Source organism: Ruditapes philippinarum, unplaced genomic scaffold, assembly GCF_026571515.1.
Source record: "Ruditapes philippinarum isolate M1 unplaced genomic scaffold, ASM2657151v2 ctg1370_1_1_1_1, whole genome shotgun sequence".
In the NCBI taxonomy this organism is placed as follows: domain Eukaryota; kingdom Metazoa; phylum Mollusca; class Bivalvia; order Venerida; family Veneridae; genus Ruditapes; species Ruditapes philippinarum.
Window position 1 is genome coordinate 391,903 of NW_026865258.1, and position 16,725 is coordinate 408,627.

Sequence of the window (16,725 nt, forward strand, 5' to 3'; positions counted from 1 at the left end):
CAGTAGATGACACCTAATAATTTTTAGGCAATTTGGTCAGAAATCAGTGTCACAATGACGCTAAATCTTTGACCAATCAATAACTTGTATAAATGGCTATTTTACGGGCAAGTGAAGTAGGGGCATCCTTGTTAGGAAAATTCATATAAATAGTGTAATTTGATTGGTTAATTATCTCGTTCGCACGACTTAACTTTCTCGTGGCCACGACTAAACTTTCTCGTGGCCATGCCATAGTAACTTGTTCCAACGACTTATTTATCTCGTGGTCACGACTTAGTAACTCGTGGCCACGACTTAGTTATCACGTTCCCACGACTTAATTATCTCATGGCCACGACTTAGTAACTCGTGGCAACAACATAGTATCTTGTTCCCTAGACTTAATATCTCGTGGCCACGATTTAGTAACCCGTGGCCACGACACAATATCTCGTGCGCACGAGATAAATAAAAACACACACATGCCACCTTTGTGCCACCTTAAGTTTGATAAAATTCAATTTCACTTATCACACACGCTCAAAAGAAGTGTAAACAATTGTATAAGAGATGAGTTGCCACTTGTAGGATGAGTTATTAGAGACATATATAACTTTTTTTCCACATGCTGGCGGAATCTTCCAAAACACGCACTTTTCGTCTGTTGCATCGTGTTCTCTTTTTTTCAGTAAATTTACATGTCAGTCCCCAACTAACACTGTTCTGTATACGCCCCTATATAAAGTGGACGTAACTTTGTTTACTCCACGTGCCAAAATACGGGATCATCCGGAAAATAACGGGATGTACCGACAAAGCGACACCTGCTGTCATAATATGAACACAAATTATTGCAACTCGCATTAGGGGGCAGGGGACCTAAAAATGAAAAATTTTGTATTTTAGTGTGACCAGAAACACAATTCCAAATATTTCAAATCTGTTTCACAGGCAGATAACCAGTTGCACAGCATTATTCAATGATATATGACATACATTGAAGAAAATAATAGTTTGCATACATTGCTCCTTCAAAACATGACTGACAGCAATTTATATTTACCCCCACCCAGCCAAAATCACACCAAAAATATACCAATATGGGCAATCTTCATGAAGGTGCAGCATACTCCAGAATCCGCCCGATTCCTTTAAAAATATCAGTAACACGCAGTGCAAGCTATGGCATTTTCAGAAATGACAAATAAAGTGTCTGTCATACGTTTAGATTTTTCACAAAATTTATCTGAAATTTCTTACTTGTTTGGCGCCAACTGTCAAAGCTTGATTTTTAACTTTTTCACCTCCATTCCGAGAGTCAGAAATACATACAAAGCTACCAAAATGCTTAGTTTCGGGTAAAAACCCAAAAATATATCTCATTTCCTACACACAAACAAGAAAGAATTACAATGACAAGGAAATATCAGAAGTTATCAGTACCTTCAAAACACCATGTCTGAGTTATTAAAAAATTTGACCGGGGCCATCATTCGAATATGTCCCCTGCCCCCTTATGCTTACTGCCAACTGCTTAGTGCGTACTGTCACATGCGACTATAATATCGCTATCGTTGTCATCTTCGTTGTCGATGCGCAGTGATCATGTATTGCATTATATTTGTAATCAGTGAATATATTGAAGAAGACACATCAAATTCGCCAATTATTGATCAAAATGAATAGTTTATTTTGACATAATGTCGACAATATAAGTGGCAGATTTATAGCAAATTAAAGATACAACTACCATGTTACATATAGTTATAAAGAATGTTATCTTAAACACCAAACATAATACGTTGTCCTTAAAAAAAAGATGCAACTAAACATATAGCATATTAAAATATGTGAGTTTGATGGTTAAGTAGGGAACACACAAGGTTGCAATTACATGAAAGTGCATTCAGTAATCATAAGGCATGATTGAATTCAGCAAAACGCAGGTTTACATTGTCATAAAGAAGTATAGAAGCAAGCATAATGTAAGTTCCGATACCATAAAGCAAGATGGAATAAATGCATTAATTCTGTTCCATAGACATCGGTTAACTAGGGCATGGGTGGTAACTTGCACTTTACATGACTGTCTATGAACAGGCTTAATCAAACCGAGCCTGAAACGTTTTCAATTTTATCGTTTTGGGCGTTCTTTAAGGATTCTGTTTCTCTCTATTTTTGGATTAAGCTTAAACTAGAATATAAGTCAGTGGGCTCATAAAATAAACAATACATATTATTTGGAGTACTTAAAGAACTAACGACAGGCGATCTTAACTTTTGGAAGATCATTTATATAATACTATTTTTGATTTAGTAATTTTAGTTCTCTAACATGAGAGTTCTGGTCAACAAACAACTCGAAGAATCGTTTCCTTGATTTAACAAAAGCAACAACAAAACAAACAAATATTAAATTGTATTTACTTTGTAAGTTTCTACTCTTATTTACTTAAAATGTATAAATCTATATTGTTTGTTTCATATATGGATATTGTTGGTCTTGGGCATGCAAATGACGACATATGAAGGTGAATTATATCCATGGAAAAATTTATCATTTCAACAATATTTATTTTTGTCCAATGATTTTTGATTTCCTCTTAAAGTAGATAAAGTATTGGCTATTCTTCGCTTTATCTTGGTGTTGTATTTATTTATTTATTTATTTATTTATTTATTTATTTATTTATTTATTTATTTATTTAATCAGAGAGATTTAACCTAATTAGAATTGTTGGAAGAATTTCAATGATTATTACATACATGAACTCGTATATCCTTATTTAAATGAAATAGATAAAATTATAATTTAGTGAAAACAGTCATGTTGATTTCATAGTTTAAATACTTTTAAATCTGTTTTGAACGTTCTTTAGGGATTCCATGTTTTTCCTGTTTTGATATATTTTTCCCGCTTTCTATAAACAAGCCCAATTTTAGAAAAAAAGCAGAGTGAATATTTTAAAATGATAAACTGTTGCATCTTTCCCTTTTGTTTATCCACTTTATCTTTGTAGCTATTGACTTTTATAAATTATAGAATTTGTTTTCTTCCAAATTAAACATTTAGCAATATTGCTTTACTTTAACTCTTCTAATTGCAGAACAATTTTACTTATTGCCCACTGCATAGAAACACTGTTTTTTCTGATATTAGTTCTCCCAATAATGCTTTTTTTATAAGACATTTTTTTAACAAATTTATCAGTAAAAGAAACTATATATTATTTATTATTTGTAAATGTAAACCAGGTTAACAATAATGTACGTACCTAGAATAATGAAGAAAATTGCCGATAACATTCTAAACTCGTCTCGTTGTGGCGAAGCGATGCAATTCGCTTGTCTTTGGGTTCAACATATTCTACTCCCGCTGTATTTATTTTACTCGCCGGCTGTATTTATACTAAATCTGGCTGATCTACCATCACGTGACATGTAGTGATATTGCGCACTGACATTAAGGCGTGAAACTATTGCCATAGATACAATTTACTGGTGATTTGAGCTAACATAAATGACCGATTACTGTCTTTGCGGAATTAATTGTTCTATTTATTCTGACTTTGCATCAATATTATCTAAAATCCTTTGTTATTTTACAACAAAATGTCCCGTGATTCTGTGGAAAGTGTTTTATGCTGGTGTATTCACATTTACCATATATGCATTTCCTCGTTTAAATATCTTAAATGACCTGTGTTGTATTTAAATCTTGACAATACCATTCATCATGTTGAAGCCACTCATCTCCAAATGCTAAAACGACAACAATACAATAAAATTTCATGGCAACAGTAAATCCATTATTACTGACCTCTGAATTCAAGAAAGAATATTGACAGAAGCGTTTATAAAACATGTTTCTTCTTTGCATAATCTACTGAGTATCCGATATAAATATGAAGGATAATCTAGCATGGCTACGTGTAACAACAGTGGTTCGGGTAAATCCGGAGACGGTACGCCTGGGATCGAATTTCAATGTTCGTTAATGTGTGGCTGGTCAAGTCCTAATCATATATTAAGCTGAATTTGAAATCGATACATTGGTTATCACATTAATCAATTTTATGTGCCATAAACTAATATCGAAACCAAAGGAGCATATTCGTTTTCCACTATGACCTTTACCTGAAAAAACGCCAAGCAAGTTATCATCAAAAACTTGCTATATACAATAATTTATTTACAAAAGCTCAGTCCTTACTGTAAAATAACATATATACAAAGTAATTAGCTCCATTAACAACCCTAATCAAGGTAGTAAGCTAGTAAACTAACTGTGATTATAATATCTCATTCCTTATTAAGCTATTAACCGAAAACCATTTTCCTATATTTAGCATCAGTGATGTTGAACTTGATCATGGGAGACCGAAATGCAATTTTAAGCACTGTTTGACTAAAAGTTCTAATATCCCAAGCATGATTACAATATCTCACTTCTAGCTCTAGTTCCCTGCTCTAAAAAAAACATCACTCTATTTCTAATTACAGTGACCTTGAACCTGAGATGTTCAAATCGATTCTTACCGAGATTTTCATATTAGCTTAGCAATATTCAAAGGTTGATTACAATAGCTGATTCCTTAACTATAGTAATCGATCGAGAACCACGTGTCAGTCGAACCCCAGAAGCCCGGTTAAAACTTATGTCTTTATCTATGTCTGAACTTTTCTTAGAATCATAAGCAGAGGCAGATAGGGAAAATCATTCAATATTTGTTTTACTATTGTACTGTAGAAAGTGCTTCATTTGCGAGCGGATATCCATATATTGTACAATATAAAACATACGGCTCATTATAAGACACTGAAAGGAATGATTACGATTTTCGTGATCAAGACAATTATGATGATAATTATGATGAGGATTGTGAAAGCTCATGTCTAAATTAATACATCAATCAAAAAATTATATACAAGCACATTTATTGAATTTATATCCCCTGCAGAGTATTGGTTATTACTAACACAACAACTGGAGACATAAGGCTTTATTTATATATTTATCATGGCATAAACAGTAAAAACAAGGCAACAAAGTGCTCATCTCCTCTTGGTATTGATGGTTCTTATAAAATTTCGTTGAATTCCAGCCAGTAGTTGCAGAGAAATAGCGCGGAAACTAAATTCGGCTATATGCATACTGCATAACTAACCAAGGGCCATAACTCTATATCGAATGATCTGACCCAAACAAGGCAATGATATGTGCATTTCCTCTTGGTATTGATGGTTCCCATAAAGTGTCGTTGAATTCCAGCCAGCAGTTGCAGAGAAATAGCGCGGAAACGAAATTTGGACTAAATGTATACTTCATAACTCATCAAGGACTATAACTCTGTGTTGAAGTGTCTGACCCAAGCAAGGCACATATATGCCCCTCTCCCTTTGGTATTGGTGGTACCCACAAAGTTTTGTTGAATTTCAACCAGTAGTTGCAGAGAAGTAGCGCGGAAACGAAATTCGGACGGACAGATGGAGTGTCAGTCGGAAAGACGGACGGACGGACGGAAGAAGGAAGGAAGGACGGAGGGACGGACAACGCAAAAACAATATACACCTTCCGATTCCATCGGTGGGCGATAATAACATAATAACTTAACATTTCATATGTTATGCCATATGTTAATTGGTCAATTCATTTATGACAAAGGAATAAAAAGATGTAAGAAAACACGTAGTTTTTCCTTTGAAAATTCTTCTGGCACAAATCAACCAATTCTCTTAATCGTTCACAAACAAGGTAATGAAAGATAAGCTTAAGGAACGTCAGTTATCTTTAAACTTTGTTCGTTGAGCGCCACCTTTCCTTATTGATCTTGTTTATCATATTTTAAAAAGAAATTGCATTTAGATTAAAAGTGTTTCATGCAATTTAAATCAATAAATATATAGCACTCATCACTGAATGGTATCTGATAATTGTTTTCTTATATGACAGTCTTTTCATTAACCATCAAATAAAACTTATAGCTGTTTGAATGCTTTTAGATTGGTTTAACAGACATAATCCATCACTAGGCCTATATTCAAACAAATTAACACCCCTGATGTAGATTGAAGCTGAATATCTTACCTTGTGAACAACAGACTTAATGAAAAATTCCCAGACGCCAAACGTTTACATGTTTGCACAAAACAGCGACTTTGTATATAAAACCACTTTCTCTCTGCTAATGAAAATTTTGCAATTATATCAACAACAAAATTTGATGCATCTGAAGTATTATTTCAAATTAAATCGTATTATTATCCTTCAAATGATTTTAAAATAATTGTAAAGATCTTATCTGCCAATAGCTTGGAAAGAGTCGGTGTAATATAGTAATGTGACAAAGATTAAAGGTTAATCCATCCAGGAGCAGAACAAAAAATGTTATATATTGTCATTTCATTTTATTAGTCAAAACAAAACTAAATCTGCAAAATTCATAAGAAACTTTATTAATTATATTAATATAAATTGTTCATCGGTAAACATGATCACATTAGATAAGATGAGATAGAAAAATAATGGCACAAAATACGCTTGTTGTATGGGTCTTGTACTAGTATTTTGTTTTAGACACCATTTTAAAATAATGCTTCCGAGGGATCACTTTGTTGCCAGATTTTTAACGTTCTATCAGTTTGTGTTATTTATTATATTTTCAAACCTTTAATGCTATTTATGTCATCGGACGAAACAATAACAGTCCTCCCACGATAAACAACTTTGCAGTTATAGTCCTTGTTTATAATCATACATAAGTTTGCTCTACTCTTAATTAACCAGCATAATTATCAAGATAGTTTGGGTTGTTTCTATGGTCTGTTGTTTATGAAATAAGTACTATACACCTGGAGTTATTATAATGTCAATGATTTACATTTGTACACCAGTTTTATCAGTCCTATACCTCGTTTTTTTGCCAATGATGTTGAAATAAAAACATTAAATAAATTTATAAGTATTTGGTATAACAAAATCAACAATGTTATTGGGCACTCTGGTCGTGAACGTAATAAACTACGAGTGTAAAGTAGAAATAAAGTAGTTTAAAGTAGAAAAATACTGTAAGCTTGTACATGTATTACCACCAAATCATAGAACTGCTTTCTGTAAATTCCGTATTTGGGTCGCTCCCATCAGAATTGAAACGGGGAGGTATGAAGGCTTACCAGAGCAAGCCAGGATCTGTCGTTTTTGCAATAATGATACTATAGAAAATGAATTGCATGTTATCTTGAATTGTTCTCTTTACAATGATATAAGGCGAGATTTGTTGGCTAAAGCATGTAACAGCTTTTCGACACTGTCTGATGATGACAAATAATGTTTTCTTTTTTCAAACATAGATATGATTCATATTTGTGTCAAAACCTGTTTTGAAATTTTACAAAGACGCCGGTTTTTATTATGTAAATTGTAAATATTTATATCTTTCACATTTGTATGAAATACTGCAGCTATTCTTATCAGCTATTCCTATTAGTTTGATTTTTTTACTGAAATAAAATCGTTATTTTAGTTAATTTTTATACGATTTCTCAGTTTTAATGTTGTATGCTTACTATCTTAAATTGCTTCTTTCAGGTAGTCACGATGTTTAATTTTATTAGTCTGTGTATAGCAATAGTTTCTCAGTTTTATCTCTTACACGTTGTTATAATGATTTATGCATATATTCTAATAGTGTGATTAAGGTTTTTCATCTCCTATAACTCCATGCTGGAGTGGCATTGTACTTTTATGCTTAACTGTTTAACATTGTGTATGTCTGTACAATGATGAGATGTAAAAAAAAATTACTACTACTGGAAATAAGTTGAGCACACCCTGGAAATTTAAAATTGGTTGTGATTGAAAGCACTTTCATGAGCTGACTAAGACATATTAATGTGATAAGTAGCAATACCGATTTCGTAATCACAAACCAGTAAATTTATGAGTTTAGTTAATTTTTATCAAATTATTGAAGTATAAGCACATGTGTTTGTTTTATACAAAAAATATAAGTGCTTATAAGTATGGTGTTGGAGCGGTTACAAAACAATTTCTGGTGGACATTTTTGGTAAATGTTAATGATTACGTAACCTAAAATGACATTATGTAGGCAAATTTTTATAACGTGTTTACCGCCACGTGCCCGGGTGATAGCTGTATACCTTCTCCTCGTACTACCAGTAAGGCGTCTCATGCGATTTTGAGGTAAATTTTGCAATCTTGTTCCAGCTGTTGCAGGTTGTCTACAGGTGGTTTGTACCATTGCCCAAATAAAATTCAGAACTTCAGTTGTGATCATGTCAAAATTGAGGCAAAATGCCTGGTGTGAGGAGATGAGTTGAGACTATCATCTGGGCACGTGGCGGTTACACAACGTCATTTTAGGTTGGTTACGTAATCGTCAACGTATACCAACTGTTTTTTGTGAATTGAAATGCTATATTGTTATGATCCAGACATTTTTTCCTGTTCACTTATTCGTTCATTTTCACTACAGAACAATTTCTATGTCAGATTTTAGCTCACTTTCAATATGTGTTATAATGTTTCATTTTTAACCTCATTTCTATTTTTTTCTGAGATTAATTTTTACAGCTAATATTTACAATCAAATTCAACTCTTTGTAGGATATTGCAAACATTTTATGAAAGCGAAGAATTAGTTTATATTTGTTTATCAAAAATATTTGTAGCGTGAATGTGTTCTAAGTTTAATAAGGGTCAATCCGCCTATTCGGGCACTGAGAGTACGGACCCCGAACATGTCACCTTTCATGTCCTAAATTTGTATTAAATTTCCAAATGATAACATATTAATTTTGAATCTAGTAATTCACTGAATGCGACTAAAATTTTTATTTGATATACAGTACACATGACTAAGTGGTGCAATGGACGCCAATGAGACCATAATTTGGATCATGCTAAAATGTTAAATTTTGATGATGTTGCCAAAATAATAAAAACAATTTTACCGGACCGATGTTTTGACCCTGTTAATTCATGTCGGACTATTATGTTAGATAGTTTTTCTGTTTTCTTTTTATAATATAACGATAAATTTCTCCGTGATTGTGTTCGTATTGGTACATTTATTGTAAGGATCCTGTATGTTCGATAAGTATTATTAATAATATGTACATGTATATATTTATACAGTCAATACTATCATGAGCAACACTAGCAGACGACAAGATTTAATGCTTATTCATTAGACTTTTCATGTCTGTTAATATTTTCTTCCGTCATACGCGCTATCCAATTAATCAGATGGCACTTAGTAGTTTGTCGTATTTTGATTATACTTATTATTACAGCTATTCACCATAGCGGGCATTTTATATTTCTTTATGACTGATTAATCATTTCTAGAAGAGGTTGTTAAACGAAGTATAACTTTTCTTTGTGCTTGTATTACTACATGTATATCCTCACCTTATAGCTGGACTGTCATTATTCTTTTTCAACAACATTCTTGTGACACGCCAATATGGAGTATGCCAGCCACTACCTCCTGAACACCGACTAGAGTATTCTAACCGACAGTAACTTCCATGCTGTTGTGTCACACCAGCGTGCCTGGCCAATGGCATGCATATATTTGTGAGGCAGTTGGTAACATTATGTTGATTCTGCCATTTCCTCAGTCATTTTCATAACCCTTACATTTCAGACATTAGTTAGTGGCAAGCCGCTATCAGACATTCGTATAATAAGCATTCTGTTTTCATATATTGGTTAAAAGTACACCTCTAATGCATTATCTCCACTTTCAAGAGTATTTAAATAGGATAGAATCACTGTCAAGTGCATTGAAACTGAGGGGCGTGGGTTCAAGTCCCAAAAGTGGCAACTTTTTTTTTTCTTTTTTTTCTTTTTAACATTTTTATGTATCTCTCAGATCCATTATGGAAGAAAAAAGTGTTTGATTTTAATTATATAATTAGTGTAGGTATTTATTTGCTGAAAAATGTCAAATTTAATGGCAAATATGACACCAAATATTTACAAAGTTTAATAAAATAAAAACTACATGGTAAAAGTATTTTATATTTTGCAAGACAATCCAATATACAAACTTTAAAACCGCCCCTCATTTTGGTAAACTTAAGGGATATTTTGAATAAGGCTTTTTACATAGGGAAATGGTCAAATAAGTGTTTAAAGTGGGTGGGGTAGGGTTACATTTTTATACATATTTAAAACATTTTGTTTAGAAACAATTTTTTTGATTGTTTTATTTGTTACCTGAATGTCTTTATTTGTTTGTTAACAATGAGCAATAGGAAAACATGTTCCATAATGATGATATTATAGATTATTTAGAGTTTTCTCATTTCTGAAAAAGCCCTTCTAATGGCGCAGTTTTAGCTCAGAAAAATGTCCATAACTCATAAACCACACGGTAAATTGTGTTTAAATTTTGCATGCAGGTGATATTTAAGGCATATAACTGTCCTATACTGTAAATTTTTCAGTAATTACGTGATATTGTTTGTATATATGTACTACCTGCCTTCGTTAGCGGTTCTATTCGTAGAGAATCCGGCTTGTTTATTTGATGTGTTCATTATAGAAATAGCCTCCTCGTAATGATGGTAATATTCTGGAGAACTCTAAAGTAGCCGCATTAAAACATTTATGCGTTACACATGCGTTTTATGTCATTATACTTAATCACGTTGAAAAACCCTCTTTGTAAAAAAATGCAACAATGATAAAATATGCATTACGTTTATAAGTTGCATTTAGAATGGAATAATGTCATTTAAAATTGTATTATAAGTTTATCTATCACTGTTGCTGTATCTCATTGATTTAAGCTCATTTGTCGGTGCAAAAACAGATATGTGAAAACCCATTTATTTCTTTATGTTTTTTTTATTTCATGTTTTTTTATGTATTTATAAATATTTTTGGCTGATTCCATACTGCACGCTTTGATAACATTTACTTGAAAACATCCTGATAAAGCAAAGTAAGTTTTATTTTGATGACATCCTCTGTTTTGCAAAGATAAAAGACATTTATCATAGATATATACAAGCATCTGCTCTGATAGGTCTGAAATCACCTATCGTGAAGGAAAAATATAGTCACATTGTGAACTGCTTATCAAAATGGACAGGAATAGAAAAATGCAATGAAATCTCACGAAATGGTTGAAAAGGTAAATCCTCAAAACAACAACAACAACATAGACAATGCATTAACTGAAGATAGTTTTATGGGGCCTAAAGGTAGCTTGCATTTAGCACTGCTGTTAAGGTGCAATCTAGCATACCACTATTTTCAATGTCTTTAAAGCTTCCATTTTATTACATTTTAATTAAAAGAAATTGTTTTTGCCGAAAAAGGTCACATAAAACACGGCGCGTTATGGAAGTTTTACTTTTTAATTTGTTTGCCTTCAGGGGGTAAATACACTGTTATCAAAACTAAAATCATAAATAACATTATTATGGCATAAATGTTTAAGAAATTAATAATAATTTTATTCAAATTTCTGTACATCGGAATATGAGTATAAAAGTTAAAATGACAAATGTTTATTTACTTTTTCGTTGTAAATTACTTTTGTTTTGTCGGGAGAAAAAACATTACATTGGACTACCTGTTATTAATTATTCTATTATATTAGTGAATGTAAACCAGACAGGAAGAAAAAACAATTTCATTTAATCAAAGTATCGATAATGCCTAAACATAAAGTTTTAACTGCTGATTCGTTGTTTGAAATTGTGCAGGAGTAAACATTCACGGTTTCGTAGGAATAACAAATTTTAAAAAGGTCAAAAATGAAGTGTGTACTATATGATTTAGCGTTAACATAAAACGATTATATTAAAGTATATCTATTTAGATATACGATCTATAAACGTATAAAGTCATAGTATGCTTATGTACTGGTCTTTTAGTGGAACTTCGTACAGTAACAGCTTTTGCCACCGAACATTGCAATACTGAAAAGTAACTCACGACCAAATCATGATAGGAAATCACCACATTTTTAATAAATGATAAACAAGTAATTAACAAATAAAAACCAAGACATGTATCAGTCTACATTTGCTTTCCTGTCTTTCTCAGTATTAATTATTTTAGTAGTCTATCAAGACATGACAAGGCAGTATTTACTACGGACGACAATTAGAACCAAAATACAATTGTTTACTTTAATGGAATCTAACATGTACGATAATACCAAAACTGAACATTTCAACTACAAAACTCAAAACGATTCAACTGATTCAACTTTGTACCAACAAAATAACACAACAGATGTACCGATTGTCACAGGAAGTCTTTTTCGTGGAAGAAAGAGAGGAGAAGGCAATCTGAGTTATAACATATCGAGTAATTTAAATCGTCCTAAAAATAAAACGGTTCGAACAAACTTGTATTTTACAAAAGCTAGTGATACTCATCAAGAGGAAAATATCAAAATCAGATTGAACCGATCTGTCATAAATGATAGCACAGACCTAACGACAGGACAATATTTATTTGACAGAAACAACAATAACGTATCCAAAGATACCAGTGAAAACAAAAATAAACTGATGGGAAAGGACGTTATGGGTAAAAGAACAATGACAGATATTTTGCAACCAACAGTGTATGGCCGACATAAATATAGCATATCGAAAACTTACACCGGTCGTTTCCACGATTCATCTGATAAAAATGGCTGTCAAACATTTATTTATGACAACTTTAACAATTACTTAAATCATACAGTTTTTGAATCATTGAAAAGGAAATGTAGTGGAAAAAAGGTTAAAAGGATTCCATTTCGTCTTGATAAATCACTGCTCAGTAAAAATATTCAAAATGTACAATGCCCATCGTCTAAAATGGATTATTTAACAAAAAAGTCACCTTTGGTTGCACTGGCAAGTTTTCCGGGATCAGGTAACACATGGACACGAGTTTTATTAGAAAGAGTCACAGGTAAAACAATAAACTTAATTTATTTTATATCGTAAATAATTCAATTAATTTCTATTGTATGGCCCCTGGCCCGATCACATTGTCTACACTATATGGATGACATGCTACGTTAAGTTATAATTATAATTTCATCATAAATACTTAACATACACTGACTAGCAATGTATATAAACATTATTAAAATTTATTAAACATTGAAAAACACCCTTTTCTTTAGGCTAATAGTAAATCTACATGACAATATTTAAAAGTCTGATTTTTCTACATTTAACCTATGTGAGGAGCTAACCGTATCTTGTCACACAATTTTTGAATTTCTTAACATCCATAAAAGTGATTAATTTTTCAACCTTGGAACACTGCTAACACATCTGTACATTTTCTTTACACTTCCAATGCCAATTTGTACGAACTGCTCCTTTAATTGTCTTTTATATGGAAAATAAGTTATTACAAAACAAAATATTTCTTTCTGTTAGCAATAATCCACATATACGAAAAAGGTATATTCACCAATGATGAAGAGGAAAAAACTTTGGCAAAAGTTTTTTCAAAGAGATATATATTTCATTTTGTAAGATGAAAAATTGGATAATACATGTAAATCTACATGAACAATATTTAATGATGCGGTGTTCCTATTGTACAATGATATGTACAATCATATGACTGTTTTGCTTTAATTTAAAAGCCATTTAGATGTGTTTCAGGTATTTTTATTGAGCAATTGGAAAATTTAAAAGAAGCACAATGATAATCAGTTCAACTTCTTTTAATATTCAAAGTCTAGATAAATTATACACTTCACGCATTTATTTCAAAGACAAATATGGATGTTTACATGTACCTTTATATCATGATACAAAGACGACCCGGCTGATAAATATTTATAAAAGCTTTATGAATATCTCTTGATGACTGGTGCAAGCTTGACGTGCAGTACCAATCATTCAAGATTATATAGTTATTGATCAAACAAAGTCCTGTCTAATAACCTGCATCTGATTCCTTCTGCTCCATCTTATTTCCTTTTTTTTGATTAAATAATAATAGTGCAATACTTTAAATCATAGAGCTAACGCACGCTGTAGTACTTGTAAAAATACCGGGCAATCGGTTTTTTTGTTGTTTTGTTTTTGTTTTGTTTTTTTCATTTTACCTCAAATGAAAGTTCTCACGTCAGAACCGAATGCATTGATATGAACCTTTTCAGGAAATTTTAAAGCTAGTACGTTATTTAAGTCTGAGCATTGGTGCCAATACCGTTCAATTCCAACTTCACTGTCAATTTGTATCTCTTGATTTCTTCAAACTCTCAAATTCTGTTAGGACATAGTTTGTACTCAGACAGATTATCTGTCCTTTATCCATATTTAATTCTACTATAAAAGTTAATTTTCTATATAACAGGAATACATACCGGAAGTCTCTACAAAGACCCTAAATCACATTTCCAAGGCTCGAAAGTATGTCCTACGAATGGAGATGTCTTTATCGTGAAAACACACAAAGCTTCAGATCTTGCAGTGCGAAACAATTGTAAACCATCAAGATTTTCACGAGCAATTTTTATTTTGAGAAATCCATATGATGCGATAATGGCGGAGTTCAATCGACTAAATAATGGGAAAGTGGGTTTCGCTAGCAAAAGAGAATTTCACAGTACACGTGAGTTATGTTATTTTCTACACGCCAGTTCACCAGTTTCTATAATTATTGTATTTGCAGCATGTAGAATATGTAACATTTTCATTCAAAACTTCGGAGCTTTTAACATTTCAAGCTACCATTTCTTAACATCATAAGCTGAAACAATCAAAAATATAAATGAAGTAAGTGCTGAATTATTGGATATCTGAGACGAAGGTGAATAACTTAATTCAACGAACATTATCACCTAAAAACAGGGAAAACTATTATGTCTCGAAGAAAACAGTTTAATTGCTAATAGCATTCATGTATTTTTCAGGGTGGAGGGCGTTTGCCATGAGAATTTCAAACCGTTGGATGAAAACAACGCTCTATTGGCTGACCAAGTACAAAATGCCTCTACATGTCATTATTTACGAAAGACTGCAAGCTAATACCATTCTAGAAATGTATAAAGTTATGAATTTTCTCAATCGTGGTATTTCTTTAAAAACACTGTATTGCCTAGGAAACAAACCTCAAAACAAATACTATAGAGGTACAAAACCCGAATGGATGATAAAAACAAAACTATTTGGTCAGAAAGCGATCGACCATATCAATCGTTCTATCCGTTTTATCGGCCAAAGAATATCTCAAATATCTGTCAGACAAACAGTCCAAAGTTATCTTTTGCCCGAACATATGCAATTCTTGCGTACTCTAAGTTAAATATAAATTGTATAGTATAAGTTTCTTAAAGTTTGAAACCTGTATTATGACCATATGCAAAGGAATTATAATATTTATATGTTTAATTAAAAATTCTTCTAGCTGAATGTTATTTTTTTATACATAGTATACTTTATTGGAAAATGGGTAAAGAAAATCAAAAAGTTGTTTAAATAGTTTGCATCTTAACGCGATCATATAAATGACTTAAACATTGTAACATAATCGTAGTAACACCCTTTGTTTTTGGTTAATTCTACTGTGTATTTACATTGTTAAGTTCTCCTGCAAAATTATCACGACAATTAGATAACTGGGCTGAATCCTATGGTGTTAACATAGAGAGGCCCAGACCGGTTTTAGAAAAAAATGTTGATAATGTTTTTATCTAAATGCTCTTATTTCACATTGCTTGAATAAAAATGAAACGATTTCGTTGTGGTACAATTAATAAGATTTGTATCATAGTTTTGGGACCTTTCTGTTGAAAATGTGTCAGAGTTAAATCGTATACATATGCACAGTGCGTTAACTGGAGTGCAGATATAAGTTACCGGCACTCCAGAGCATACCCATTGAATGGTTCATTTTTGCTGGGGTTTACTTGTTGTGACGGAAGAGAAAGCGACAAAAATATCATATCCAGATGCTCGTTCATTGGTTACTTTTTCCCGGGGTTTCATATTGTGACAACAGGGAACGTGTTTTTATGTTTCACTATGATACGAAAGAGAAAGAACATCAAAACACTCGGCAATCTGATTAATACTCGGGGGCAACGCCCCCTCGAACAAGTCAGATAGCCTCGTGTTTCAATGCTCTTTCTATTACCTGGAGTGACTGATAATATTTTTCAAAGTTTTAAGGAGCATATATAAGGTTATTTTCTCAAGAGTTAAACATTTTCATCATATTAGTGGAGCTTTTACTCGTAAGTTAGGACTTAGACAGGGTGAGAGGGTGAGAGCCTGTCCCGTTTTGTATGCTGGTATTTTTAATGTATGATTATTACTGTATGCGGACGATATAACTATTTTCCCTAAAACGGCGGAATGTATACAATATGCCTTGAACATTTTATCTGAATAGTGATTACAGTTATTGCTGATAAGAAAAAATGATAATGTTGAGAAAAAGTGGATAAATACCTCAAAATATAGAACCTATGTCAGTCTCATCGAAATTGTATCACAATTTAAATTCTAAAGAACATTGTTTAGCACAGGTGGTTCATTTTAGAGTACACGATCTAAATTTTGGCTTTTTTGTAAAACTTAAATTGGTGTTTAGATACATGCTCCAAATGATTTTGTATATAGTTAACTGGGTAAATTTACTGTAGAAATTAACAGATTATGTTAAATAATAAGTTATTGGTTTAAATTAAGTATGTCAGAACTAAACATGCATACTTACTATTAAAAGCAGA

At 32.1% G+C, this 16,725-nt stretch overlaps 1 protein-coding gene across 1 annotated transcript; it reads left to right on the forward strand.

Moving 5' to 3' along the window:
- The first annotated feature begins 11,884 nt into the window (after positions 1-11,884).
- On the forward strand, positions 11,885-15,724 carry LOC132728402 (uncharacterized). The gene is made up of 3 exons (XM_060714051.1): positions 11,885-12,935; positions 14,346-14,603; positions 14,905-15,724. The coding sequence occupies exons 1-3, from the start codon at positions 12,035-12,037 to the stop codon at positions 15,294-15,296; spliced, it is 1,551 nt and encodes a 516-aa protein (XP_060570034.1). The 5' UTR covers positions 11,885-12,034; the 3' UTR covers positions 15,297-15,724.
- The last annotated feature ends 1,001 nt before the right edge of the window (positions 15,725-16,725 follow it).